Source organism: Phascolarctos cinereus, unplaced genomic scaffold, assembly GCF_003287225.1.
Source record: "Phascolarctos cinereus isolate Bilbo 61053 unplaced genomic scaffold, phaCin_HiC Scaffold_726;HRSCAF=1367, whole genome shotgun sequence".
In the NCBI taxonomy this organism is placed as follows: Eukaryota; Metazoa; Chordata; class Mammalia; order Diprotodontia; family Phascolarctidae; genus Phascolarctos; species Phascolarctos cinereus.
In genome coordinates, this window is record NW_027556098.1 from 344,056,618 (window position 1) to 344,083,724 (window position 27,107).

The following is a 27,107-nucleotide window of genomic DNA, read 5'->3' on the forward strand; positions in this document are numbered from 1 at the left end:
CAGAAAGGTCACTCAAAGGATCATAAGATTTAGAGCTAGAAGGGACCCTGGGATTATCTGTTCAAGCTCTGTCATTTTATAAAGGAGGACGTTTGAAGCCCAGAAAGTTTAAGGGAAAAGTGCCCAAAGTTACCCAACTAGTGAGTAGTAACACTGATACTTAAACTTAGAACAAATGAAGTTTAAGGTTTTGATTTTTTTAAGGTGCAAAGAGACAAATACTTTATATTGACTTATCTGTCTATCCTGGTAGAATGTAAGCTTCTCAAGGGCTGGGACATGATAATTTTTGGTTTGTATCATGAGGGTCCTGTTATATCAGCACCAAAAAGTGCTTAATAAATACTTGTTGAAAGGAAAGTAATTAAGCAAAGGAGAGGAAAATAAGACCAAAGGGAGGAGAAGTAGGAAGGGCAAATTAACAAATCAAAGAGAAATGACTTTGGTTGGAACGGCAGGACTATATAGAAGAGAGTTTGGGGGTGTGTCACTTAGCCTAGTGCCTGGCATATAGTCAGTGCGTTCTTAATTATTGTTGACTTGTGGATTTAGAAGTAAGGAAAGTAGAATGCTTGTTGAGAGCATATGAATATGGGAAGTAAATAGTCCCTTCTAGAGCTAGAAATCTTCCTCCCATTTTTTTTAACCAGACTACTTCAAATAGCACTATTCACTGGCAGGTTGCATTCTTCAAGTCCTCTTTCTGTAGTAGGCAGACTTAACCAACAAGGGTATTTGGTTTTTGTTTATGGAAACAGATTCCCTTCACCTGGGTAACTAACCCCTTGGGGTGCTCCTGAATGGGAAAAACCATCTCTCAGGTACTCATTCTTCTCCCTTTTCTCTCAGTCACACCTCACCTGCTTTCTGATGACTGAGCCCTCCACAACTGCACAGTGATAAAGACTTCTCTGAGGATGTGATGGATGCTGGGGTGTCCTCCCCTGAAAAGCAGGATAAGCAGAATTTAATTGGTAGGTTCTTTTCCTTTCCTTGTTTTATAGTGGAACAGATATAACAAGCATTGCATATGGATAATGTGATATATTGGAAAGAATCCAGGACCTGGAGGCTGAGGACGTAGGTTCAAATCCTGACTCTGCTACTTAATATCTGTGCTGCCTTGGGGCAATCACTTGATTTCTCAGAGTGTCCTCGTCTGCAAATGGTGGGCTCATACCCCGTGGTTTCTAAATTCCCTTCCAAGTCATTAGGGACTACTTTTCATGTAACATGATCTTGGCATGTATTTTACTGAATAGAGAAGCCTGGACTTTCTCTCATTTAGAGCAAAGAAGACTGGTTGGATCATTCCTTAATTTTCCCGATTAGGGGAGAAAAGTTTGTGCTATATTTTTGCTATATTTTGCTATATTTTTTCACTTGTATAAAAATACTTAACTTTTGCGTTTTTCTTGGAGGAGTTAGGTAGTGGCTGGTTTCCACGATCTTATAGACATCTGATTATCTTATGAGTGAAAGGAAAAATGAATTATAAGTCAAGATTGATAAAAAGAGAGAAAGATAGAGAATACCTTCTCTCCCTCATGATTGATGTGCATGTTGAGAATGAACCCAAGTTAAAAACTGGAAAGACCAATACACTTTCCGTAGATGGGTTCTAAGAGAAAACTCGAATCCTCTGGGAAGCTTGTTTGGGTTAAGAAAGTAGTTCTCTTGAGGATAATTTATTCCACCTTTCTACATCACTGAAAAATTGTTCTGACAGATTTCTACTCACACTTTCTTCCATCCTTCCTTGATCATTGATATGTTTACTCTAAAGAAAGGAGCAAAGGGAATTAGTGAATATCTCAGTTTAAGTTTTTCCTCAATTATCTTTAATCTCTAAAAGTCCCTTCCCCCGATTTAGGATTATAAAATTCAGAGCTAAAGAGATTTCAGAAATTATTCAATTCAAATTTTCCAAATACTAAAGTACTAAATATCTAAGCTCTATGAGAGAAAGGGCCATCTGACATCTCTCTTGGGATCCTTAGAGCCTAGTCTTCTTCCTTCTTCCTGGTAGGAACTGCATAGATGTTTGTTGAATGTGTTAAACTGAAGTATTTCCCCTCTTTTATGAGCTCCTTCATCCCTAAGACAAAGCCTAAAATGGGGGAGAAGGGAGGGAAGAGACAGTTTAGACACACAAGCCTCTGAAAATTGTTAACACTCATTTCTATCGTATGTTGGCTAAAGTCTGATTGGTGGAGAAATTCAAGATTCTTCTCAAGGATCTCAAGGATCATGAAAGAGGCCCAAGATATGAGTGGCATTACCAAGAATTATAATTCCTGGGCATGGTGCCACTTGTGCAGGGGCAGTCTTTTATCCAACAGGTTCAGAATAGTTGTGGCTATTTGGCCAGCTACATCAAAGTGGAAATCTGTTTACTTTATGGTTGTTGATTATTTTTCTTTCTTTCTTTTTTAATCTAAATCCGAGGCTGCTACTTTCTTTAGAGAACTTTGAATGATGACTACCTCAACCAAGAAAGAATATTTGGTATTTCTTCCCCATCTCCCCCAAGTTAATCTCTATGTTATTTTGAGAGCACTAAATCTCAGTTATTTTTTGTTTTAGCTATTAATCAGTTTGGAAACTGAAAGAAGAGTATACTTTTCACTGACCCTTATTGTCTATAAGTTCCTCCAAAGTAGTGGGGTGGGAAAACTTAGCTGTTTTATTTTCAAAATAAGTTGTACACGGAGGCAGCTAGATGGTACATTAGATAAAGGACCAGCCCCAGAGTCAGGAGGACTGGAGTTCAAATCTGGCCTCAAATACTTATTAGCTGTGTGACCCTGGGGAAGTCACTTAACCCTGATTGCCTCAGAAAAAAATTAAGTTGCACATCAAAAAGTCCTTCCTGAAATTTCCCAGATTTTACGTAACTTCATGAGAATAGTTTTATTGCTTTAAGTTTTGCCCTGTTCTATCCTACCTTCCCCTCCATGACTACTACCTGTGTGACCTTGGGCAAATTTACTTTCCAGAGCCTCAGTGTCCTCATCTTTATAATGAAGGACCCTAAACAATTTCTGAGATTCCTTCTTGCTCTCCATCTGAGACCTTACAGTTCTACTCCCAGCAGATCTTTTTAAATTCAATTTAATAGAACAAAAACTTATAAAGCATCTGCTGTCTATGAGGCACCACTCTGGACTTCTTGGTGAATAAAAAACATGAATAAGACATAGTCTATGTTTTCCAAGAGCTGTCATACATATTTTCCCATTACTAGGTAACTGAGCTTCCATATCCCATAAGTCTAGAAAAGGTGTTGGACTGATCATTTAGCAAGAATGGCAGACAACCAAGGGACAAAAGGTGTACATTGTTACCCCTGAGACATTGAAAGAAGAAAAGGAAGGCCCTTGCACACTGGGAGGGATTTCTGTGCTGAATTTATTGGAAAATAGAGACGGAAACTTCATGTAACAGGAGGTAAAGGGGAGAGGGGAGGATCTGAATTGGTTCAGGGAGAACCCACATCAGTTCAACGACATAATAATGAAAAGTAGCAAGGCAGCCTGAGAGATACGTCCATATATTTAGAACCAGCAAAAAAGGATGAGCTTTTAGGCTATGAAAATAACAATGGTAAAAATAATAGTGCTCTAAGATTTACAAAGCATATTCCATATATTATCTCATTAAAGCCTCACAACAATCCTGGGAGGTAGGTTTTTTTATTATCCCAATTTTATAGATGAAGAAACTGAGGCAGATAGTGATTAAGTGACTTGCCAGAGTTCATATAGGTAACAAATGTCTTAGTTAGGATTTGAACTCAGTTCTTCCAGACTCCAAGTCCAGTACTCTATATATTTTGCCACCTAGTTGCCACTTGATCTTACAACAACATGTGAGGAAGGTACTGTTATTATACCCATTTTACAGATGAAGAAACTAAGGCTATGTGACTTGTGCAGGATCACCCAACTGCTGTCTGAGGCAGAATTCAAATATGAGTCTTCCTGACTCAAAGCCCAACATTTTATCCATTATACCAAGCTAGAAGAATGTGCTTCTTTGCCAGGTATTAAGTGCTTGCCAAATGCTTCTGAGTCACGCACTTCAAATAATAGCAACTTAAAATATTTGAATGAAATCTTTCATATGAGACTCTCTCCTCATTGATGTTGATTAGAGCCCTGCACCAGCACACTATATTTATATATCTATCAATCAATCGACAAACATTTATTAAGAAATAAAGAGGAAGTGTATTCCAGGAATGGGGGACAGTCAGTTTCAAGGTATGGGTCTAAAGTATCAAATGTGAGAAAAAAGCCAGTTTCACTGGGCTACAGAGTACACGAAGGGAAGAAATGAATAATTAAATTGGAAAGATAGGTTGGGGCCAAGTTGTGAAGAGCTTTAAAAGCCAAACAGAGGAGAGGTTCTATTTTATCCTCAGGATAATAATAGGAGCCACAGGGGTTTATTGAGTAGATGAGAGCCTGACCGAGCTCTGCACTTGAGGAAAACCACTGACTTCTGATAGGCAATGACTGGGTGCTGATTGTGACATGATAACCACCTCAGAAATATCTGATAACCTTTTTATTTCTGTCATCTCAGGATACATTTATCAGATTTCTACCTCCCATTAGACACTAGTAAAAGGCCGAGACAGAATCATTCATGTCTCCACAACCATTTATTAAATGACAACTCTGTTAAAAGTACAGTTTTAGGGGCTAGAGACAAAAAGGTAATTGAAACAATCACTGCTCTTGTGGAAGTTACAATCTAGCTGGGGAAATAAAACACATGCACAAATAATTAATAATTACATAACTCAATTAAACAAAGAAGTATGATGTACTTTCTATTGCATTTGCAATGTACTGTGATTAGGACTGGCCATACAAAGATGACAAACAACATAGTCCTTGTCCTCAAAGAGCTTGCGTTTTAGTAAAAGAATAAGACCTGCACACAAATAATTTTAACAGAAATTAGAATATGGTAAGTGTTTGGATGAAGCCACATTCAGAGCTGAATTGTACGAATTGAATAAGAACATTAGAGAAGCCCTGAGTACCATTTAAAGATAGAGGAAGGAAAGTCAAGAGAGAAAAGGGTTCGGAGTCTTCTCACCTCAGAGGGCCAGTAAAGGAGATTTTGGGAATAGTTAGAGAGGTAGGAGAACTGAGAGAGTTTGTCCTTCCTTAAGGACTTTAAAGGAGAGGGTGTGGCTAGCGATGGCAACAGCTGGAGAGAGGTCAGGCAAGAGGAATGTTAAGAAAAGGCCTGTACATCTGGCCATTGGAGAGTTATTGGGGAATTTCAGAGACTGTTTCTGTAGAGTGGCAGGGATGGAAACTAGGTTATAAAAAGATGGGGAAAGTAGTTGGTAAAGAAATAGAGGGAAAGAGTGATATGTGTGTGTGTGTTTGTGTGTAATATATACACACACATACACATATAATGTGTATATACGCACATACATATACATATATATCCTAATTCATTGAGCTCCATCTTTTTTTCTTCCTCTGCCACGGGCAAACATTTTTGACAAATAGTAGACAATCAGTCTCTTTCTTTATCTTTATAGGATATGTAAAATATAAATATATATAGACCTATGTGTATATATGTAATATACACATACATACAAGCACACGTGTGCATATATGTATGCATGTTATGTATATGCATATACATGCACCTCTTAGCATTCTAGACAAATTTCTAAAACTGTAGTTGTAGAGGAAGTGCTGACCTGCATCGGTAGGGGGAATTTCTCCATCTAGGATTTCTCCGTACAACAAGTCCAGTCCGCATCCTGATTAAGGATTGGGGAAAATTTGACATGTTTGTTAAGTATGGGAAGGAGCCACTGAGAGGCAGAGATGAAAACGTCTAAGATATGAAGGATAGTTGATGGAGCAAGGTGTGAGGGATGAAGTCACAGGTGGAAGGGTTAGTGCTGGAGAGGATGGGGCACCTCCCCCTTTCCCTGAGGAAGAGGGAAAAGAAAATAAGCATCAAGGCTACTTTTTTGGTATGAATGGTGAGAAATTGAGAGAAATGCAGCCTCTCTGCTCTTCAAGCCATTCTCCAAACAGCTACTAAACTGATACTCCTAAAACTCACATCTTACATCACCTCTGTGCTCCAGAAGCTCCGACAGCTCCCTGTTGCCTTTAGGATAAATGGACAGTTCCAGTATTTCGCATTTGAGGCCCTTCACAGTCTGGCTCCAGTGAACCTTTTCAGGCTCATTTCACATTACTCTCCTTCACACCCTTTGTGGTCTGGCCACACTGACCTGCCTGTTGTTCTCCATGCATGACATTTCATCTCCCATCTCTGTGACTTTGCCTAGAAGGCCTAGAAGTGCCTCCGTCTTCACTTTTCTGTCATAGCTTTTTTAAAGGTCCAACTCCAATGCCCCCTCCAACTCCAGTCATCCCATAATCACCTTACTTGTTAGTGGCTTTCCCACTCCAATGACATGAAGATGCATTTTCTGATCGATTACGTCGTGTTCATATAGGTTTGCATTTACTTATATATGTTTCCCTATGGAAGGTGAGCTTCAAGATGGCTTTGTTTCGTCTATGTATCCCATGTTCCTTGCGTAGTACTCAGCACGTGGTAGATACGTAATGATGCCAGTAGTTGAATGACCTTGATAGTCTTATTGAAATGGAAAGCTCTATCATCTTCTTTAAGGGTAGGTCAAGATTTGGTGACTCCAGAAAAGGGGATCTGGCTGTATTTATGAGGAATGAAATAAGCACATACAATCATAGATTTAGAGTCCAAAAGGACCTTGGAAGCGATTATAAGTCCAACCCTTTCATTTACATGGGGAAACTAAGACTGGGAGGTTAAGTGTCCCATAGCTGGTCAAGTCTTCTGATTCCAAGTGCAGTCCTCTCTCTGCTATTCCTTGCTGTATTAAGAATAGAATAAAACGATTGCCAAGTAACAGTGAGAGCCCAACTGAGGGTATTTGTTTGTTGGTTGGTTTATTTTTGGTGTAGTTTATATTTGCAGTAGAGCTCTGGGCTTGAAGTCAGGAAGACCCAACTTCAAATCCCACCTCAGACAGCTTCATGATCCTAGCCAAATCACTTGGCCTCTGTTTGCCTCAGTTCATCATCTGTAAAATGGGGATAATGCCAGCACCTACCTCTCAGGGCTGTTGTGAACATAAAATGAGATAATAATTGTAAAGCATTTAGCACAGTGTCTGGCACATAGAAACTGGTATATAAATATTAGTTATTATTACTATCAATAATAATAATAATAATAGGATTTATGTAGCTTATATAAAGTTTGCAGAGTGCTTTATATATAATATCTCATTTAATTCTCCCAGTAACCCTGGGAGATAGGTGCTAGTATTATCCTCATTTCACGGATGAGGACACTGAGGGTTGAAAGGTTGAAATGATTTGCACTCACTTCACTGCTACCTCATAATGATGAATGATAATAGCTTGATTTTGAGACTTTCTTCAGAAATGCATAGCAACCTGTTAGGAAGATTGAGAAGTGGGGAAAACAGCAAGGTTGATTCACATTTGCTTCTCTGAATAATTTTAATTCTCAGATTCAGTCTCTACTTCTTTGTTCACTGATTTTGTCACAAAGAGAGGCAAAGACTGGAGAATACTTTCCCTTATGCTGGCGGCATAGAGTGGGGCCCCGATCGGGGAGATCCCGATGGTTCCTGCCCTGTCTGATTCCCTGAAGAACAAAGCCCAACAGCCTCTCTCTCTAATCTGCTGCTAATGACAAGCGAAGACACCACCAATTCTCCTAGCAGAGGCAGCCTGGGTGATTTTAATGCTCAGGTGTAATTCTCAGAAGATGAACCATGTTCTCCCTTATTCATTTTGCAGCAAGTTTAGTGTCTAATGATGCCGAGCTCCGCGCTTGGTGATTGATGACGCATGAGCTTGGTGGGACCCTAGGGGATCCTCTGACAGGTCAAGGCTGCTTTTTGTTTTTGCTTTGTTTTGTTTTTCCTCAGATGAAAAAAATTACACACGCAGTACAGAGAGGGGGTGGTGGCTCTTTCAGAAAAGCCCAGGGTTTGGCCACCAGCCTGGAGTCAGGAGGAAGCTGATCTGATTGATGTCCTTCCTGAAGGCCTGTAGGGCCAAAACTTGTGATATTTCTACAACTATCATTTATCTCATAGGTGTGACCATTCATCCCCCAATGGCACTTGTGGCTTCAACAGCCTTCACAAATATTGATTTCATAGGACTTACAGGGGAAGAGAACTTTAGAGATCTCCCTCATTTTACAAGATGAGGAAAATGAGGCCCAGAAACGTCAAATGCAGGCCAAGAGAAACAATGTAGTGTAACAGAAAGGACACTGAATTTGAAGTCATGGGATCTGAGTTCAAATTCTGTCTTCTAAGCTTCAGTATCCTCATCTGTAAAATAAGCAGGTTGTACTAGATGACCTTTGAGGGACCTACCAGTGGTACTCCATGAGATCATAAAAGCTGCACCGGTGGCAAATGGCAGAGCTGAGATATTAACATAATAAATCTGATTTAGAAGTAATTAGGCAACTCACTTTCCCATTAATCAATTAGTGAACAAACTTTTATTAAGACCCTACTAGGTGCTATGCCAGAAGAGGTGTACAAAAAGAGAAATGAAACAATTGTGGTTTTCAACATTCCATGGGGGCGTGGGGGAAGATACGAACATTTGTAAGTATAGGTAATGTGGGGTGGGAAGAGGTGCTAGCTGTTTATGGAGAAGGGAACACTTGCTCCATCTATGAAGGAAGTTCGGGATTGTAAGAGGCTGCAAAGTTTTCACAGATTTTATGTACATTTCCTATACATTCAGTATTCTGAAATTTCTGTTGTTTTATTCTGCTTACTTAACTTTTTTATGGCTAGTTCTCAACTCTTTTATGCATTTATACATTTTTGCATTTTTGTTAACATTCAAAGGCTTTATCTGCAAGACCTTGATTCAGTTTCTTTTTCTTTCTTTCTTCCTTTTAATATGATCTCACAAACTTTTCTTTGTAAGTGCAGCTTGCCCATTCTTCATTTTCCAGGAACTTTGACTAACTTACTCCATATGTTTTGCTGTGATGCATTTAGAGACCAAATATTTGTTGGGTCTCCCCTTCCCTTTCCCATTCCTTTCTTTTTTCTTTCCTTTCCTTTTCTTTTCTAGTTTAGCAAAGTACCAACATGTTCCCCCAGCATGTTAGGGGCACACTCTCCCTATACCACCGTGGTCTCTAGAAAGAGTGAGCTCAGAGCTAGCTTAGTCCCAAGGATCAGTCAGTTCCAGCCTTGGTTCAACCGATGTTCCCTGATGAGTCCTCGTCTTAGTTAACCCTGGGTTGGGTCCCAAAAGTTCCTTGTTCCTTAACAGATATGGACTTTTACTCTAATGACTGATTTTTTAAAGGCACTCCTAGTTCTAATCATGTGGTTAGCAAATTGGAACCAAGTGCGGATTGTCTACACTTGCGTCAATGCTTCTCCAAGTCACTTCTATTTCACATTGTCACAACCCTCCCAAAAGTTGGGTCTTCAGCCTCTTCATGTTGGGGAGGTGCCATCAGAGGCACTCTGTGCATGTGCCAATCCTTGTTACACTAATTTTAAATTCATGCTTTCTACTTATTTATGTACTTTAAAGGCAGTATGTCAAGACTTCCTTTGAACATCCTTTAACTTCTCTTTTCTTACCTCTTCTCCTATATTTCAGATTATTTATCTCTTACATTCTTTGAGACCTGGGCTCTATCTAAAGCAGGCTTCTTTTTCTGACTGGTCTTTTCTACCATTAATCTTTTACAATGCTCTCTTCCCTCCTTTCTGATCTTCCCTCCCTTCTTCCTTGACTCCTCTGGAGACTTCAAAGTTTTCTTACCTGTCTTCTTCCTTCTTTGAGAGCTCTCTTCATCCTAATATATATGCTTGCTGCACCTATTGTATTTCCCTAACTCTTTTCCTGCCTTTTCTTCCCTTACCATGACTTGAAATACAACATTTTTTAAAAAATCTGGACTCACCTCTTTTCTCCCCTCCCTGGACTCCAGTCTTTTCCTAAGTCCCCTATTGTGCCTTCTCCTTTTCTCCCCAGGAGAATTCCCTCCATTAATTTGGGCAGTTGTTACAATCTCTGGGTATTCTTCTTTTCTTTCATTTTGTGGGCTTGTTCTAGAAATTGGCTCAGCTGTGATATAATAAAAATTATGACATCATCTTGGTCAGTTTGAAAAGATCTGCCCTTTTTCATTACAAAGGTCATATACAATTCCATTTTTACCATAGGAACTGCTGTGTTCTGTGATCTCCAGATCTAAAATATTTTTTTTTTCTGATTGAACATTACATCCATGATTTATTGAGTCACATTTATATTGTGTATTTGGGATCTGCTATGCCATTTTCTTTGTCCTTAAATTGTTAACCTCATACTCTCTTTGCCACAGTTGTATTGCACTCTTGAATTCCAAACTTGCGTGCTGTTTTTACTGAAACTATTAATTCATCAGAGTATATAGGTTGCCCCCAAAAACTTAGCGCAGTTTTCTGTTATTAAAAGCTTAAAACTACTCTAAAACTTTGGGGCCACTGCTATTTTAACTGGGTCACAATATCTCTTGTATTCACTATTTCATTCTTGAATAGAATAGCTTTCCTGGAAGCATCAGAATCTCTCTCAAAGGGCCTTTAGTTCCTCTGTAAGCACCCAGGCTAACAAAGGCATTAAAAATAGAACAGATTTATTTAAGAAGGGACAAAGAAATGACCATAGTCCTTAGTAAAGAAATTTAGGAGATCTCCCTCCTAGGGAGCTCATAGTCGAAGAGAACTCAGTGCATGAATTAGTGAAATCCCTGCATAGTTAAATGGAATTGCAACCCCATTATACTGCAGGTTCAGTGTTTTTCCTCAGCCTTTGGTAGGTCTGTTAGTCTCCAAATGTCAGAAGCAGCCGCTTTGGTCTGGTTCACATCTTTACACTAGCATCCAGACATATCTTGTGCCTCCAGCCTGCACAGGCCTTGTTCTGACACTCTCTGGAATGGCTTTGACTGTATGTGCTAAGCACCCCTCTTTCCCACGGGGCATCTCCAGCTGGAAGCTCCAGCTTGATGTCTTCTCACTTGAACCATTATGCCTCCTACCCATGTTGTGCAGGTAATGGGGAAGAGGGGTTGTCTTGACTTTTATCAGTAGATGGGCAAATTATACTGCAGGGAGAATTAGCTCTAACATGTTAACATTCATTTTCTCTGAGAGAGCCTAAATTCAGGCTTAAATGCAATGACACTTATATAATACATATAGTAAGTAGTATTTTGTGTGGAAGATTATACTAGACAATAATGCATACATATAAATACATAGTAAACATTAATTTGGCACCCACTGTGTGCAGTACATTGTGTTAGACAATAATGCACACATATAAATACATAGTAAACATTTATTAGGCACCCACTGTGTACCACATATTGTGCTAGGTACTGAGGGAGAAACAAAGTTTAAGTAATGCACAGTCCTTCCCAAAGATCTTATAGCCTAGTAACAGAATCCTCCCCTGTTTTCGCCCTTTATCCTCACTTTCCATTTTAGGACACATATAACAAGAGTTCACATTTCTATAGTGACTCAAAGTGTACAGAGAGCCCTGCCCTCACAATAATTCCATGAGATAGGAACATGAGTCTTTAAATGTTCATGTTCATTTACAAATTGATGAAGACAAAACTCACAGAGGTGTGGCAGTGATTTACCCTCAGTCAGAAAACTAGTGTCAAGGTCAAATTTGAACCCAGGTTCCTACCATGCTCGGTTTTCTTTCTTCTATTGCTTGTTTTTATTTCTCTCCAATGGGGATATTAAAACTTTTTCTCTACTCTTGAAGTGGGCAAAGTTCATTGAGGTGTTTGGTTGTTTGTTTTTTTTTTTAACATTTTGAGTTACACTGAACTGTTGCATCACTCCCTCTGACTAAATGCAGGTTTCATTGAAGTTTCCTAGTTTTCTCAGGCCATTTCTGCTCTTGAATTTCCTGATAGTCTGTGATGAATAAGTCAATATAATTAAATTCAACAAAATTTTATTAAGCTCCTTACTGTGTGCAAGACATTGTGCTAGTACTTGGAGATACAAAGACAAAAAAAAGACTCATTTCTTGACCTCAAGGAGAATACTATATAATGGGGTGGGAGGAGAAGGGTCATGATAGATACAGAAAGAAGACTGAGGGTAGAATGTGATAAAGGTAAAGGAGAGACTAGACCAAGTGATGGAAGAAAATTTGAGGAGGGAAGTGTTACTTTCGGCTGGTATCAGGGAAGGCTTCACAAAGGGGGTGGCAACCGAGGCTGATCTACCATTGCAACAGGCAAAGATATGGAAAGAATAGGTTCCAGTTATATGGCATGTCTCTCTTCTAGACAGACCAAAATACAGCTAGTAACCCAGGCTGGCTGAAATATAGAGTACACGAAAGGAAGTTAATGGGAAATAAGTTTGGGAAGATTAGTTGTAGACAGAATGTGGAGGCCCTTAACTATAAACTAAGGTTACCCTGGAGGCAGTGAGGAGCCCCTGGAAGTTTTTGAGCAAAGGAGTTGCTTTGGAGTGTCAAGAGTCTGTTTTGTAGCAGTTCCTGGGCCTGTCTCTTCCGCTGTGGTCTGCTTAATAGAAAAAACATGGTGGTTATTATTCAGTTACGTAGGGAAGGGTTTATATTCCAGAGCTAGATGGTCATAAAAGTGAAATGAGGGTGGCCCTGTATGCTTGATAGGTGCCAGGTCAGATCGCCTAGGAGTATATCTTATTCTTGTCCATGCATGGCACCAAATCTGTGGGCAAAGGCAACATGTTCTTTCTACTCCTTCTTTTGGGATATATGTGGTCCTTGCCTCTCAGCCTTTGTTTTTCACTCTTTTGCCTTTTGATTGATTGTGGCCTTACTCATGAGATGATCCTGTAACCCACAGAAGGCCTGGGTTTGAATCATAGGAATATCTTGACATCAAGAAACACACCATTTTAGTAAAAATAATTTCTGTTGAATGGTGAGTTCAACTTTCCAGAAAGTAGGGGAATGTTCCAGTAGAGATCTTACAAAAGGGAAACCTTTTGGCAGCACTGGTTCAATAAAGAGGGAGGCTTCAAAAGGGTAGTCCTTTTTATTCATACCAACCCTTGGTATGCAAGTAAGAAAGTTATGCAGGTCTCTAGACAGCTACTTCAAAAAGGAGTTCACCTGGCCAATTTCATGCCATCTCCTGCTATCCTGAGACAGCAATCACTATGATAGTTTAATACTAGAAACACCCTTTCATTCACCCATGTGTTAAAATTTGCCAATTCTGTCTGCTATAGTCATTTGATTTAATAATCTAAGCCTGTATGTTTTGGGTAAAGACCTATCTTACAGAGGATGTTTTTTTTTTCCAGTAAGGTTGCCAAGCAAATGAAAACTTTGTAAAAGTATTTCATCTATATTTATTTCTTTTACTAGATAGGAGGGAAATGATGGGTGGGGTCTTCCAGATAGTTTTTTTTTCTTTGATAATTACATAAGACAAAGCAAAGATTTCTTAAATTGCAGAGTAGTCTTGGGTGTTTATAAACTATTTATAGGAATCCTAGAGAGGGTTTATTGAAAAGGGGTGCTCACCCAGAGTTATAGGTAAGCTATTCAAATCTTCTATAACTTGGGATCAATCTAACAGTCATTGTTTGAGTCTTAATCAATAAGAATTTATTATATATTTCCTATGTACCAGGCACTGTGCTGAGTTAAAAATGAACTGAATGTAAGTTTCTGAAGGGATTTTACCTTTTTTGCTTTCCTATCCTCAACTCACTGCCTTTTATATAGCAGATACTTAGTAAATGTTTTGAAGATTGAATTGAATAAAATTAGTAGTACACTATACAATTGTGAGAAAAGTGCATTAATAGTCAATAAAGCCTTACACAAATGTGACCTCCTGATTTTGATTAGACTAAATATGGCACTTTAGCAGAATTGGGTGAATCCATCTATCTCCATAGATGCCATCTCCACTGGATGGCAGCCATTTAAGATGTCAGTGCTCGTTAATCGAAGATAGCTGTAACCTGTCTCTTTCTACTTGTTTAATAGAGGCCCACAGTAAAACCATTGGGGCTTGTGGCTGGTTCCTGGTTTTCCTTTCTTTCCTGTTGGTGGTCATCACCTTTCCTTTCTCCATATGGATGTGCCTAAAGGTAACAACCTGGGGAAAAAATAGGGATTGCTTCTAAAAGTTGCTGAATGACAACATTAAGGCTAAACCCACTCTGCTATTCTCTTAGATTGTTAAGGAATATGAACGGGCTGTTGTATTCCGACTTGGAAGAATCCAAGCAAAAAAAGCAAAAGGACCAGGTAAGAAATAATGTTTTGCAGAATTAAGCTTTGTGGACAGTTTGGGCAATACACAAAAAGGCAAGACTCCCTGGAGAATCAAAAATATTGAAATGGAGACATTGTGCCCATGAATTTATTTAGAATTTATTTCTCAATGTCCTTCTGAGCTTCTGAGTGGTCTTGTTCAAGCCAAAGTGGGCTTTGGGGCCCCTGTGTAAATCACATGAACTTAACCCATCTTTCTTGCCATCTCCTACTCCCCACATGAAAAGGGTCTTTAGAAGATACACCAATGAATAGTGGGATAAACTGCTTCTCTTAAACTTTTGGGTAACTAGGTTGCAATTCAGAGCACTGATAAAGGTATGATCTGCATCATACTGTTTGAACAGGGTGAATATTGATTTAAGAGGTGACCTCCACATAGGACAAATCAAATAATGAGTGTCAAAGAGGAAAGGCAGCAAGCAATCAGGGCACTAAGTATGAATCCTGGCACAATTCATTTGAAGGTATGTGTATATGAGATGAGAAAGAAGATAATCTCTTCTGGTTATATATCATTGTACCATTGGCCCAACTCCCAGGGGATCTAGAAACATTTCTGGTGGCACATATACAATAATTTAAACCCCATCCCTCAAACCCTGGGAAGAGGTAGAGGGAGGAAGTCAATAGGTGAGAAACGGGGTAGTAGGCAGCCATCAGAAGAGGGGCATGTCCTTTTAGGGTGGTATTACATAGCGTGGAGTCTATGGAAGATCACGAAGCTTAGGTTATGGTGAAATATGGCCCCTGGGATGTTGGCCTTGGCTTTGTTACAGCGCCATCAGAATACCATCTTAGGAAATCTTCCCAAGAGGCCAAGTATCTCTAAAAAATAGTACTTAGGAGCCCAATGAAGAATTGTACCTAAAGATCTGTTTGGCAGCAACTGGAAGACACTTTTATATGTGGGAGTTTATTAAGAGGATGGCTATGTCAGATTAACACTAGCATCATTAGAGGGAAAAGTTATAATTTTAGCACCCCCTCCCTCCTCTAAAAATACACTGTGAAAAACCCATAAGAGTATTAAACCTAAGGTTCATAAACCTGTTTTTGTATTTAAAATTTATTTTGATAACTGTTTTTCAATATATTTGGTTTCCTTTGTAATCCTACGTATTTTATTCATTTAAAATATTATTCTGAGAAGGGGTCCAGTGTCTTTACCAGACCAGCAAAGGATCTATCACATGAAAAAGATTCAGAACCTCTGGGCCAAAAGCTTAGGAAATGGGCTTCTGACCTTGAGAAAAGACAAGACATAGAGCCATTACAACTAAAGTAGTAAACAGCAGTAGTTAAACACTCTGGAGCAGGGCAACAGAATCATTCTAACTTGGACAGGGTAAGCCTGAAAAATAAAATAAAGCTTGATCTGGGGACAATAGAATAGTTCCAACACATAGTATGCTGGAGGGGAAAACCATCCTTTGAAAATGAACCTGTTTCCCAGGGATTTTCATGTACTGAATGTCCCAGGTTAACTACACTCGTCACACATATCTCTCATGAGTTACCTTAGAATGCCATAAGGACCAGTGGGAAGTCATCCAAAACTGTTAATGAAAAGACTGTACTTTTGCTAATTGAAGCTAAACATCACTTTGTATCCCATCTGTTACCTATCACCAACAGGGAAAGTCACCATAAAGCAGTCATTCTCAAGACAAGTCACAACAAAGGCGGAAAGATAAGGATTTTGTGGAGGAAGAAAGCATCCCAGTAGTTTTTTTTTTCCTTCTATGGGATTATTAGCCATTTGCATGGTGCTCAGAATCAAAACCCATCTTTTGCTTCTATAATGCCATATAATGAATGAGAATGGATTGGTGCATCCAAAGCATCGACACTAAGTTTTTTATTCACTTATTCTCAAAATTCTCCCTCCAGATGAATAAACAATTAATTGATGGCAGGGATACATTAAATCATCACTTTAGCAACTCTGTGACATCCTTGCAAATCCTAGGGACAGGTAGGTGGTACAGTGAATACAGTGTCGGACCTGAAGTCAGGAAGATTCATCTTCCTGAGTTCAAATCTGGCCTCAGACACTTACTAACTGTGTGTATCCCTGGGTAAGTCACTTAACCTTGCTTGCCTCGGTTTCCTCATCTATAAAATGAGCTGGAGAAGGAAATGGCAAACCACTCCAGTATCTTTGGTCTTCCTTTTCCCTTACTTGACTCCTAGCATCACGTAGCAGCAACTTCATCCTGTGGTATGCTTCTTCTCCTTTTACCGACTAAAAACCTCAGGTATCTAAGATGTACATTTTTTCCTCCTGACAGGAGATGTATCACAGGTACACTTTGCCATTGCTACTTGATTCAGGTACAAAAATTGCTAGTCGTAGTTCTTATTTACTGTGTAATATTGGGCAAGTAGCTTTAACTCTCTAAGCTTTAATTAGCTTATATGTAAATGGAGAAAATATTTACCAATATCCTCAAAGTTTAGCATCCACCCCCACCAATGAAGCTCTTTTATCTATTGCCTTAGCAGCTAGTTCAACACTTTTTGTGAATCAGACCCACAGCCACATGCAGCTAGCCAGCAAAAAGCCCTCAGAAGCCTTTAGGTCATATCTTTCTTTTTAACTCCTTTATTCTTATTTAAGAAGCTTCTCTCCCATGAATGAAGCTTGCTCTTTATGTTGTAGAGAGAAAATTCCTTTCATTATCATTATACCCTTAGTTGCTTTCCAGGTTCAGGCAAAACGTACCAGGAGATTCACTTGCCCAGCCTGGAAGAACAGAGTGGAGCTAGCAACATATCACTTGCATTTCTGCTAGCAAATTGTGCTCCATATGCCTTTCACTGATTTGTGAGGAAAGCGCTTTGTAAATCTTAAAATGCTATGTAAATATAAGCTACTATTATCCTAACATCTTGTTTTGCTTCTTTGGACCAACATATGTTAGTGACAGAGAAACTGGAGCTATCATTTCCCCTTCAGTAGATTTGAACTAGAAGACTGCTGTGGAAGAACCATAAATTCTGTAATACAATGGGGATTTAGGGAATGGAGACTCTCAGGAAGACTCCCACAGTAATGTTGAGAAAGAGTTTCACATGGAAGCAGCATATGACATTCAAGACCAGGTGATATGCCTTTCATATGGATTTATGATGAAATGTTTCCTCAGATAACTCTCATTAAAATTATCCTGGATATTTAGAGAGCATAAACCCCCAAACAGGAAGAAAATATCAAAATAAATGTTAGAGTTCTTTGGTGTCCATAGTGAAGAAAACAGTGGTTGATATAAAAAAGTCATAGGAGCTTTTAGGGCCCCACTGTAACCTCAAGGAATTTGTTGTTGTGGCTGTTTGTTTAAAAAGAAAAATTGTCTTTTTGACTACCCAGGATGTTTTATTTGAAATATGCCTTCTTTTTGGTAGGTCTGATCCTTGTGCTACCATGTGTAGATGTTTTTGTCAAAGTTGATCTCCGAACTGTTACCTGCAACATCCCCCCACAAGAGGTACCAACCATTCACAAACAATTTCCTTTAGAAGCACAAAGCCAAACTCTTCTAGTATGCTGAAATCTCAAGTAGCCTTCTTTACCCTGATTGGGTGATTTTACTTTGATAAAATCCTGGATCATTGCATTGTCTTTTTAAATTTACTTGAGTATATACCAATCACAAGGTAATGCATGCAACATAGCTTCTACCCATCAGTGCTTCCTTAGCATCTTACTTCCACAGCTCTTGTGAATTTCAAAAGGCTCTTCCTGTCCTTTTGAATGAAAGATTAAAAAAAAAGCATTTATTAAGTGCTTGCTATGTGAAAAGCGCTGTGCTAAGAGCTGGGGATATAAATAAGATAATCCTTGCTGTCGAGGAGCACACATTCTAGTGGGAGGAGAGAATTCATATAGGAGGTTTTGGCTGCAAGTCAGATGGAAAAATCCAATGGTTCTCAGTGTTGGTGATAACATATCATCTTTAATATTATTTCCATTGATAAAATCATAGATTTCTGATTAACCATTGGATGGCACCAAGGACTTTGGCAATAAAAACTTTCTTTTTTGGGTTGTCAGTACCTGTAGCTATTGCAAATTGCAGCAATTGTAGAAGGAGTTGTCAAGAGACATCTGTGCAGAGATTGTTTCCTAGGATGATGGCTAAGGCTTATAGCAGTAGGACCAGTGGTCAGACAGGGTGATATTACTTCCAGGGTTCTGCTGGGCTTACTTTCCTGCTGCTGGCAGCTACTCAGCAGTTGGTAATGGAGATGGTAAGGAAGTTCTCCACAAAGATTTCTTTCTTAGCCATGGCCACAGAGCCTATGGGCTTGGATGCTGGGCCAATGATGGGTAAAGAGCCATTGCTATTTCCAAGGCTCTTGGGTTCATGGTCCTAGTTCTTTTACATTAAGATCCAACAAGATAAAGAGTAGAACAAAAGAATCAAATGTGTATAGGAATTCAAAGATGTTAGGACCCTAGAGAGACCTCTCAGAAAGGAGAGAAAAAAATGGTTATTGGTCAGAATAGTTTCCTTTCTCACTTGTTAAACTAACATAGGAAACACTACATTTCCACGGAAATTGAAATTGGAGGAATACAAAACAATTTACACAAATTAGGAGTCAATCCATAATTAGGACTTCTAAAATGTGGGGGGGAAATTTTAAAAAAGTCTCAAACAAATAATTTTTCATAGAATCATAGAATTTTAGAGCTGGAAGGAATTTTAGGGATCATCTAATCCAGTCTTCTCATTTTATAAATGAGAAAACTAACATCCAGGGAAATGGAGTGACTTGTTCGAAGTCACAGAACCAGTTAAGGGCAGATCCAGGGCTGGAGCCCACACCTAGTCTGGTGCTTCTTACACTTCAGTAGCAAACAGTCACTGCCTCTCTGAGCCTGTCTCCTCATCTGCCAAATGGAGCTGATAATACTTACGTATTTATGATTTACCTTACCTGGTTGTTGGGATGAAAGAACTGTGTGAACCTTAAGGTGTCATAGAAATGTGAGTTCTTATGGCCTGGGTGGAGTTTGCTTGCAACTCTACTCTGATGGAGTGATCACCATGGAGGTGATTCTGGCATCACAAAATCACAGAATTCGAGAGTTGGAAATGACCTCAGTAGTCACCTAGTCCTACCTATATCTGAAAGGAACCCTCACCACAACGTGGAATTGTTGGATCACTGCCCTATACCCAGAACAGACCTCGGAGGCATCCCTGACAAGTGGTCGTCCAGCCTTGACTTCGAGACTCCCAACGAGGGGTACTACTCTTATCTGAGGCAGTCCATTCCACTTGAATGACAGAATTTTTTCCTGATGTCTAGCCTAAGTTGACCTTGACGACGTCTCCACATTGGTCTTGGTTCCTCCATCTTGGGTAAAGCAGAACAAAGCTAATCCCTTTCCCACAGGAAAGCCCTTTAAATATTTGAAGATATCTCTCAGCCCTCCCCACCCTCATCCCAAGTCTTCTTTTCAGCAAGCTTAATATGGCCAATTCCTTTATTTGATTCTGACTTGGACGCAAAGCCCTTCACCATTCTGGTTTCCCTCCTTTAGACATTTTCCAGTTTATCAGTATCCTTTTTTTTTTACTTCCTTCTAATCAATATCCTTAAACCTTGCACCCAGACCTGAACTCAATATTGCAGATGAGGGCAGCGTAGAGTGGCATTAATCAACTCCCAACTCCTGGAAGCTCTGACCCTTCCCATTTAATGGAGCCCATGATCCCTTTAGTTTAAATTCTCTAAAGCTGTGTCAAGGAAGGGCAAGTTTTGGGAAGTCCTACCCAACTGGAAAGCCTTTGGAATAAGTATATATGTGGTCCCAGGACCAGCCAGGCTAATTTCATTCTTGTCACCTGGTTGGTTGCAGAATGATTTTTTTTTTCCATTTTAACCACAGCAACCCATGAAAATCAGCAATAAATCATTGATAGGTGGCATTCTGTGGCAGTAGAGGGAGTACTCACACCAACCAAATTACACATGGTTTAAAGAACTCAGGTATTAAAGAGTAGAATTTAGAGGGATGCCTGGCATTCAAAATGCTAATATTTTGTTTGGTAAAGAGGAAACCTCCCTACTAAAATTCAATTTCTGCCTTAAAATATACTTTGAGAGGAATTGGATAAAAATGCAGAAGTTAAGTTGTCTCTGAAAGAAAACCTTAAAGATTTCCCCTAACTTTTACACAAACAATAATAACAATAGTCTTTTTTTTTTCCCCTTAGGAAGTCTCCTGATTTTATGTGTTATCCTTATTTTTTTAAATGTAGAGAATGTCTGCTCTGAGTAGTAAACAAGCAAACTTGAGCAGTTTCAGTAATTTCTTTCTTGACTCCTAATTCAAGACATTTTTAATGAATTTAGCTTTGAGATTGATGATCTAGAAGCAAAACTGAGGTGTTTCAAACTCACCTGAATTCACAACAGAAAAGCCTATGTAGGTTCCTAGGAAAAAAGGCCATTAGAAGGCTGCCCCAAAGCAAGCTGGGGTGTCTGCTTTGCTATGTCCATTCCCCAAGTGGCAATGAGCTCCTTATTCCTTAAAAAAAAAATAAGTACCATATACCAAAACTGGTCACCTCTTTTGGAAATATCTCTACTTCTATGAGATAGCATTTTCAGTTTCTTTCCCGGTATTACACACTGGGAAATCTTATCTACAAAACACCAAAAGAAGGAGTCAATTCAGTCCAAACCTATCCAGTATCAATCTGGGGAGAGCCATAGCTAGTCTTTTAGCCAAAAATACAGCATGTAGTGCCATCTAGTGGCCTTTGTGAGTGACTTTAAATGCATCCACGTTTGGAAGCTGCAAAATTGTTCATTGAATTGACCAATTGATGTTAAATGCTGGAATCAGGAAAACTTGTTTTCTACCTCTGAATGGAGCCACAAAAGTTAAATAAGATTGTTGTAACTTTTTAATGTTGTTTTAAATTAGAATGTTTTGAATTAGAGTGCCATATCATGGAAATAAAGGCCCCCAGATATGAAATTCAGCAACTCTAGATCATGTACAATGTGATATATTGGAATGAGTATCAGGCTAGAAGCCAGGTTATCTGAATTTTAACTATCTGTGAGACCTTGGACACAAATCAGTTAATCTCTCTGCACCTTAGTTTCTTTATTAGTTAAATGAGGTTAGAATAGACCTATAACCTCTCAAATCCCTTCCAGTTCTAAAATTCAACAAAGACACACATATACACACTCACACCCACACCCACACACATACACACACTCACACCCACACCCACACACATACACACACACTTCAATTTTTCTTTTTCAGGCTAAAATTGATGATCAGGTAGGGGATAGTTGGGGAGAAGAAAAAGGATAGAAAATTGTCAAGACATACAGAAAGTTGAAATTCAGATTTTCTAACCCATAAACCTAGATGAAGCACCAAGGTCATGCCAGCTCTTAGAGGAATATAGAGCCAGGACAGTTTGAAATCTCTCTCTTCTTTTTCTACAGATCCTCACCAGAGATTCTGTGACTACCCAAGTAGATGGAGTGGTCTACTACCGAATCCACAGCGCTGTTTCTGCTGTGGCCAATGTCACCGATGTTCACCAAGCCACCTTCCTACTGGCTCAGACCACTTTGAGGAATGTCTTAGGGACACAAACTTTGTCCCAAATCTTAGCTGGCAGAGAAGTTATTGCCCATAGCATCCAGGTACATACACACAGTATCAACAATCTACATTTCATGCTTGGAGTAATCTTTTACCTATCTATCTATCTATCTATCTATCTATCTATCTATCTATCTATCTATCTATCTATCTGTCTGTCTGTCTGTCTGTCTGTCTGTCTGTCTATCTATCTACCTACCTACCTATCTATTCATATATATATATACATATGTATATATATATATATATACATATGTATATATATATACATATGTATATATATATATATATGTATATATATATATAATAATATATATATAATATTTATATATATATATATATATATATATATATACATATGTATATATATATGGTCAATGGCTTTCAAGAATATAGGCTTCATTCTGGAGTTTTTTTCTCCCTTTCCCAATCATAAAGTCTACTGGGGAAGGATTGGGAATATGAAGGGCTCCAGTGATTTTTTTTTTGTCTCAGTGTCTTATTTATTTCATTTAACGTTATAAATGAAGGACTACCCAAGAGGCAGTGAGAAGGCGTAGTGGATAGAGTGTCAGATTCGGAGTCACAAAGATCTGAGTTTCAATCCTGCCTCAGATGTTTACTTGTTGGGTGACCTTGGGCAAGTCACCTAACTTCAGGTTAAGGCTGAGGCTTTAGCTTCATCTTTTCTAAAATGGGGATAATAAGAGCTCAAGGCTTTTGGAAAACCCTCTATCTCTAAAGTGCTTTGCAAAACTTCAAGCATTATATAAACATTATATGAGCTGTGTGCCCACTTGGAAGGGGTTAGGAAAGCTGGGATGGGTTATAGCAATGGAGAACTTGCAGCCTTGAGGCCACATGTGGCCTTCTAGGTCCTCAAGTGTGACCTTTTGACTGAATCCAAACTTCACAGGACAAATTCCCTTAATAAAAGGATTTGTTCAGTAAAACTTGGACTTAAGTCAAAAGGCCACACTTGAGGACCTAGAAGGCCACATGTGGTCTCGAGGCCGAAGGTTCCCCATCCCTGGTTAGGGGAAGACATCAGTGGAAGCAAAGAGCTTCCACTCCTTGAAACACTGGCCTTGTGGCCTGCTTTCCCCAGCCTGCTTCGTGAAAACTATTCACACCTTGAATGTTGAGCATTAGATTAATCCTTCCAGGAATCAGCCCAGGAAGATTTCGAAATCTTCCTTAATCATAAACCAAACTGGATCCTGTAAAGTAGTCATGGAGCTGCTAAGCCTAAAGAAGGGGAATAAATAATAAAGGAGAAAAAAAAGGAGAATGAATCTTGTAAAATAGAGAGCACAGGAAAAATATACACCCAGTTAGTAATGTATCTTCTGGTTGGTATTGTTCTTTCTCTTGTTTCTGAAACAGACAATACTCCATGATGCTACTGAGCTGTGGGGCATCCAGGTGGCCCGAGTGGAAATCAAAGATGTCCGGATTCCCTTGCAGTTGCAAAGGTCAATGGCAGCAGAAGCTGAGGCCACCCGGGAAGCCAGAGCCAAGGTAAGGGCCATTCATTTTTAGGATCCAGTCTCCAATCCGAAGATCATGAGGAAAATAAGACCAATTGATGGTCTGATGAGAAATAATCCTGCTGTTTAGCTGTGTGACCCTAGGCAAACCATTCAACGCCATTTCAGTTTTATTATCTAAAATGGGGATAGTAATAGCACCAACCTCCCAGAGTTATTATGAGGATCAAATAAGATAATATGGAAATTGATTTGCAAACCCTAAAGTGCTACATAAATGTTAGCTATTTTTGTTATTCTTAATAATAAAGTTCTTAATAAGAATTTGCCTCTGGACCTGGGGGAAATGAGGGCTGGTATTACTTAAAGGAGTGTTACACAGATAGCATAAGAAGAGATAAAATACACACTAATACTAATATCTAAGCAGAGCTCTGGCCTCAAGTAGTTTTTTGTGTATATTCAGTATTTTACTTTTGTCCAAGGAGCAATTCTGCATCTCTGGTACAGTTGGTCACTCACAGGCTGAAGCTAGGGTCTTAGAACTGACTCTATGTCGTCCTTGCTCAAAAGATCCTCTGCTGGCTTCCAGATCAATCCACCTGAAAGCAAAATTAAATCACTCTGATCCATAACTTCTTTGCTCAGCATAGTCTAGGCTGATGTGGTTGGAAAATGGGGAGTGAACTCAAGTCCCTTCAATTCTACCATTATCCTAGCCCCAGAACAACTTTTATTTTTGTATGGGTGTGTTTCCTGTATTCTTAGGAACTAACTGAGACTACAAACCCTTCCTATAGCTCTTTGCATGCTTTTATTGTGAAATAAAGCTTTCTGTGATCTTTCTTTACCACACATCTGGTGTGTGATTAGCTATTAGCTGAGCCCCAGCTATTCCAAAGCATTGAGTCTGGACATCAAAGGTAGGAAAATACTTGAGTGAAGTAGCAATGACAAGCACTTGATGAAAAGAGTGATTCAGTTCCTAAACAATTCTCATTCATTTTTAAAATTTTTATATATTTGTTTTTATATCACCATCATTTCCAACTATATCCCTTCTCCTCCTCTAGCTAGAGAGCTATTACCTGCAAATAAATAAATAAATAACATAAAACATAATAACAAACAAAATAAACAAATAAAGAAATAAAATAAAAAAGAGAATAGGAGTGGAGGAAGTCAAGGCATAAAAGACCGTGACATACCAAGTACTACTTAAGCTCACTGAGATATTTTCATTCATTGTTAACATACAATCCAGTCTAACCATTAAGTATCTTTTCAACGTCCACTCTATGCAAGACACTGTACTTGGCACTGGGCATGAAGACAAAATGAAAAACCATTTCCCCTGCCAAGAAACTTAAAATTCTACCAAAGGATTCATGGACTATGACTGAGGGTCCCTTAGACTCCTAACTTGATCTCTTTACCCTTACTAGGGCTGTCTTCATTGCAAACCCCACAGGAGTCATGGGCTATGACTCAGGGTCTCTCCTAGCCCCAACCCCTGTGCCAGCCTATCCAATACACATCATCACAGTTCAGGGCTCTTCCCCACCATAGGACCTGCGAGCCATAATCCTAAGGGTCATCATTACCCCAGATTCACCAACCACAACCTGGGGGCCCTCTTGAGGTCCATCTATACCTCCCCTCCTCCTGCCTTTTCAGGACAAGGATACTACCCTCCAGGAATCAGAAGTGCCCATTGATCTTCATGATTGAAAGTTAACAGAATTTGAATTAGATCTTGTATTGTGAGATGTCAGCAACGACATGAAGAAAACATTCCCTAGAGTAAGTGATCAAAGGAACAAGTTGAAGCCTCTAACTTCCAATCATCTCTTTGTAAAATAAAACCCAAGATGGAAGAGTTATGATTCCCGAGTGGCCCAGGAATGGGCTGGTGGAAACTTCTGAATAAAATCCAGAGACGCAGTGGTGAATGTTGGCTTTTTGTGCCTTTGTTACTCTAGGTGTTGGCAGCGGAAGGAGAGATGAATGCTTCTAAATCACTGAAGTCGGCCTCCCTGGTACTGTCTGAATCCCCGGTTGCTCTTCAGCTGCGCTATCTGCAAACTTTGGCCACTGTGGCCACAGAGAAGAATTCCACCATTGTCTTCCCTCTGCCCATGAATATACTAGAAGGCATAGGGAACATCAGCCATCATGATCATAAGAAAAAAGTAGAGAGATAGCGACAGTCAGTCCCCTGGCCTGGCCCCATTGCTCAGAGAGGTCCAATCTGGTGTAATGGAGAAGCAGGCAATTGAACAGTCAGGATCCATTAAAACTCAAATTATGTAACAGGTAACTCTGCAGCTGTTATAGATATGACAAGGAAACATTACGTAGACTGTAAAGTGCTTTTAAAGTGGCAGTTGGGGGGTGGGTGGAGAGTAGCAAAAATGATGAGTTTTCATTCCCATGGGGTGATTGGGTTCTCCATGAACGTCAGGAGCCTTCTCAGAATAGCTGAGGCTCGCCTTTGTCATGAATACTTAGTTCCCTTCAGGTATTGTAGATAGTTTAGGTAATTTATAAAATGATGTAAGTGCTATATTTCTACCTGATCACTTCTTAATAAATCCAAATTAGTTGCATGTTAAGCATCCTTGAATAATAATGGTAATAATAAACATTAAGTTTTTTCCTACAAATAGTTCTCTTTTTTGCCCTTGTGTGACCAGTGGGATTGGGGGAGGGGAGGGTGAGTGAAAGAGGAGTTGTATCCACAGAGGTTGCCTCCTCAGTCAGTCAATCAACAAATGTTTATTAAGCACATACTATGTTCCAGGCGCTTTGCTAGGGGCTGGGAATACACAGACAAAAATGAAACCATTTAAAGACTCTCCAGTTCCCTCCTCAGGTCTGGAGAGATGTCCATAAGCTCTTTCCTATTCCTGAATCTCACCTGTCAGGGAATGAACTGCCATACTGAGCACCTATCACGCTCCAGGCAACGTTCTCTGGGAATCTTAGATTCTGGTTTGTGTTTATGGAGTCATGGGAAGGATCCCCATTTTTCTGATACTCCTTTTGGGGAAGGTCATTGTCCCAGTTTCCCTTGGAGGCCTGTACCCTTGGTGCAAATGCCATGGGCAAAGTTCTAACTAGGGTAGGTGACTTGGGATTTGTCCCAGGGCACTCAACTTGAAACATTTGTAGACAGGACTTGCATTTCATCACTAGCTTAAACATAATATAACTTAGCAAGATTAGGTAGCTAAACCAGAATGACCAGATGGTTCTGAACACTTCATACCCATCATCTAAAGGATTCATCTTTGAGGCTCACTTCTTTCCTGTTCTTTCTCCCTCTTGTGCCAGGCTCGAAAACAGTTACTTAGTTCTGGTCCTGGGGGTGTATCACACTGGAAATACTTTGGACAATTGAGGTTTCTACTTGATTGCCAGTGGCTGTTTCTTCACTGTCTTCTACCCACAGGTTTCCTCTTCTTTCCCATCCAGAACCCAGAGTCAGCAATAAAAATGAGCTAGATACTGGATTGTACTGTACTA

The 27,107-nt window shown here is 39.4% G+C and overlaps 1 protein-coding gene across 1 annotated transcript; it reads left to right on the forward strand.

Annotated features, from left to right (window-relative positions):
• The first annotated feature begins 853 nt into the window (after window positions 1–853).
• On the forward strand, window positions 854–26,199 carry STOML3 (stomatin like 3). Its single transcript, XM_020969984.2, has 7 exons — window positions 854–974; window positions 14,145–14,248; window positions 14,336–14,408; window positions 17,844–17,926; window positions 21,927–22,130; window positions 23,476–23,610; window positions 25,562–26,199. Exons 1-7 carry the CDS (start codon window positions 923–925, stop codon window positions 25,781–25,783), a joined length of 873 nt encoding a protein of 290 aa, XP_020825643.1. The 5' UTR covers window positions 854–922; the 3' UTR covers window positions 25,784–26,199.
• The last annotated feature ends 908 nt before the right edge of the window (window positions 26,200–27,107 follow it).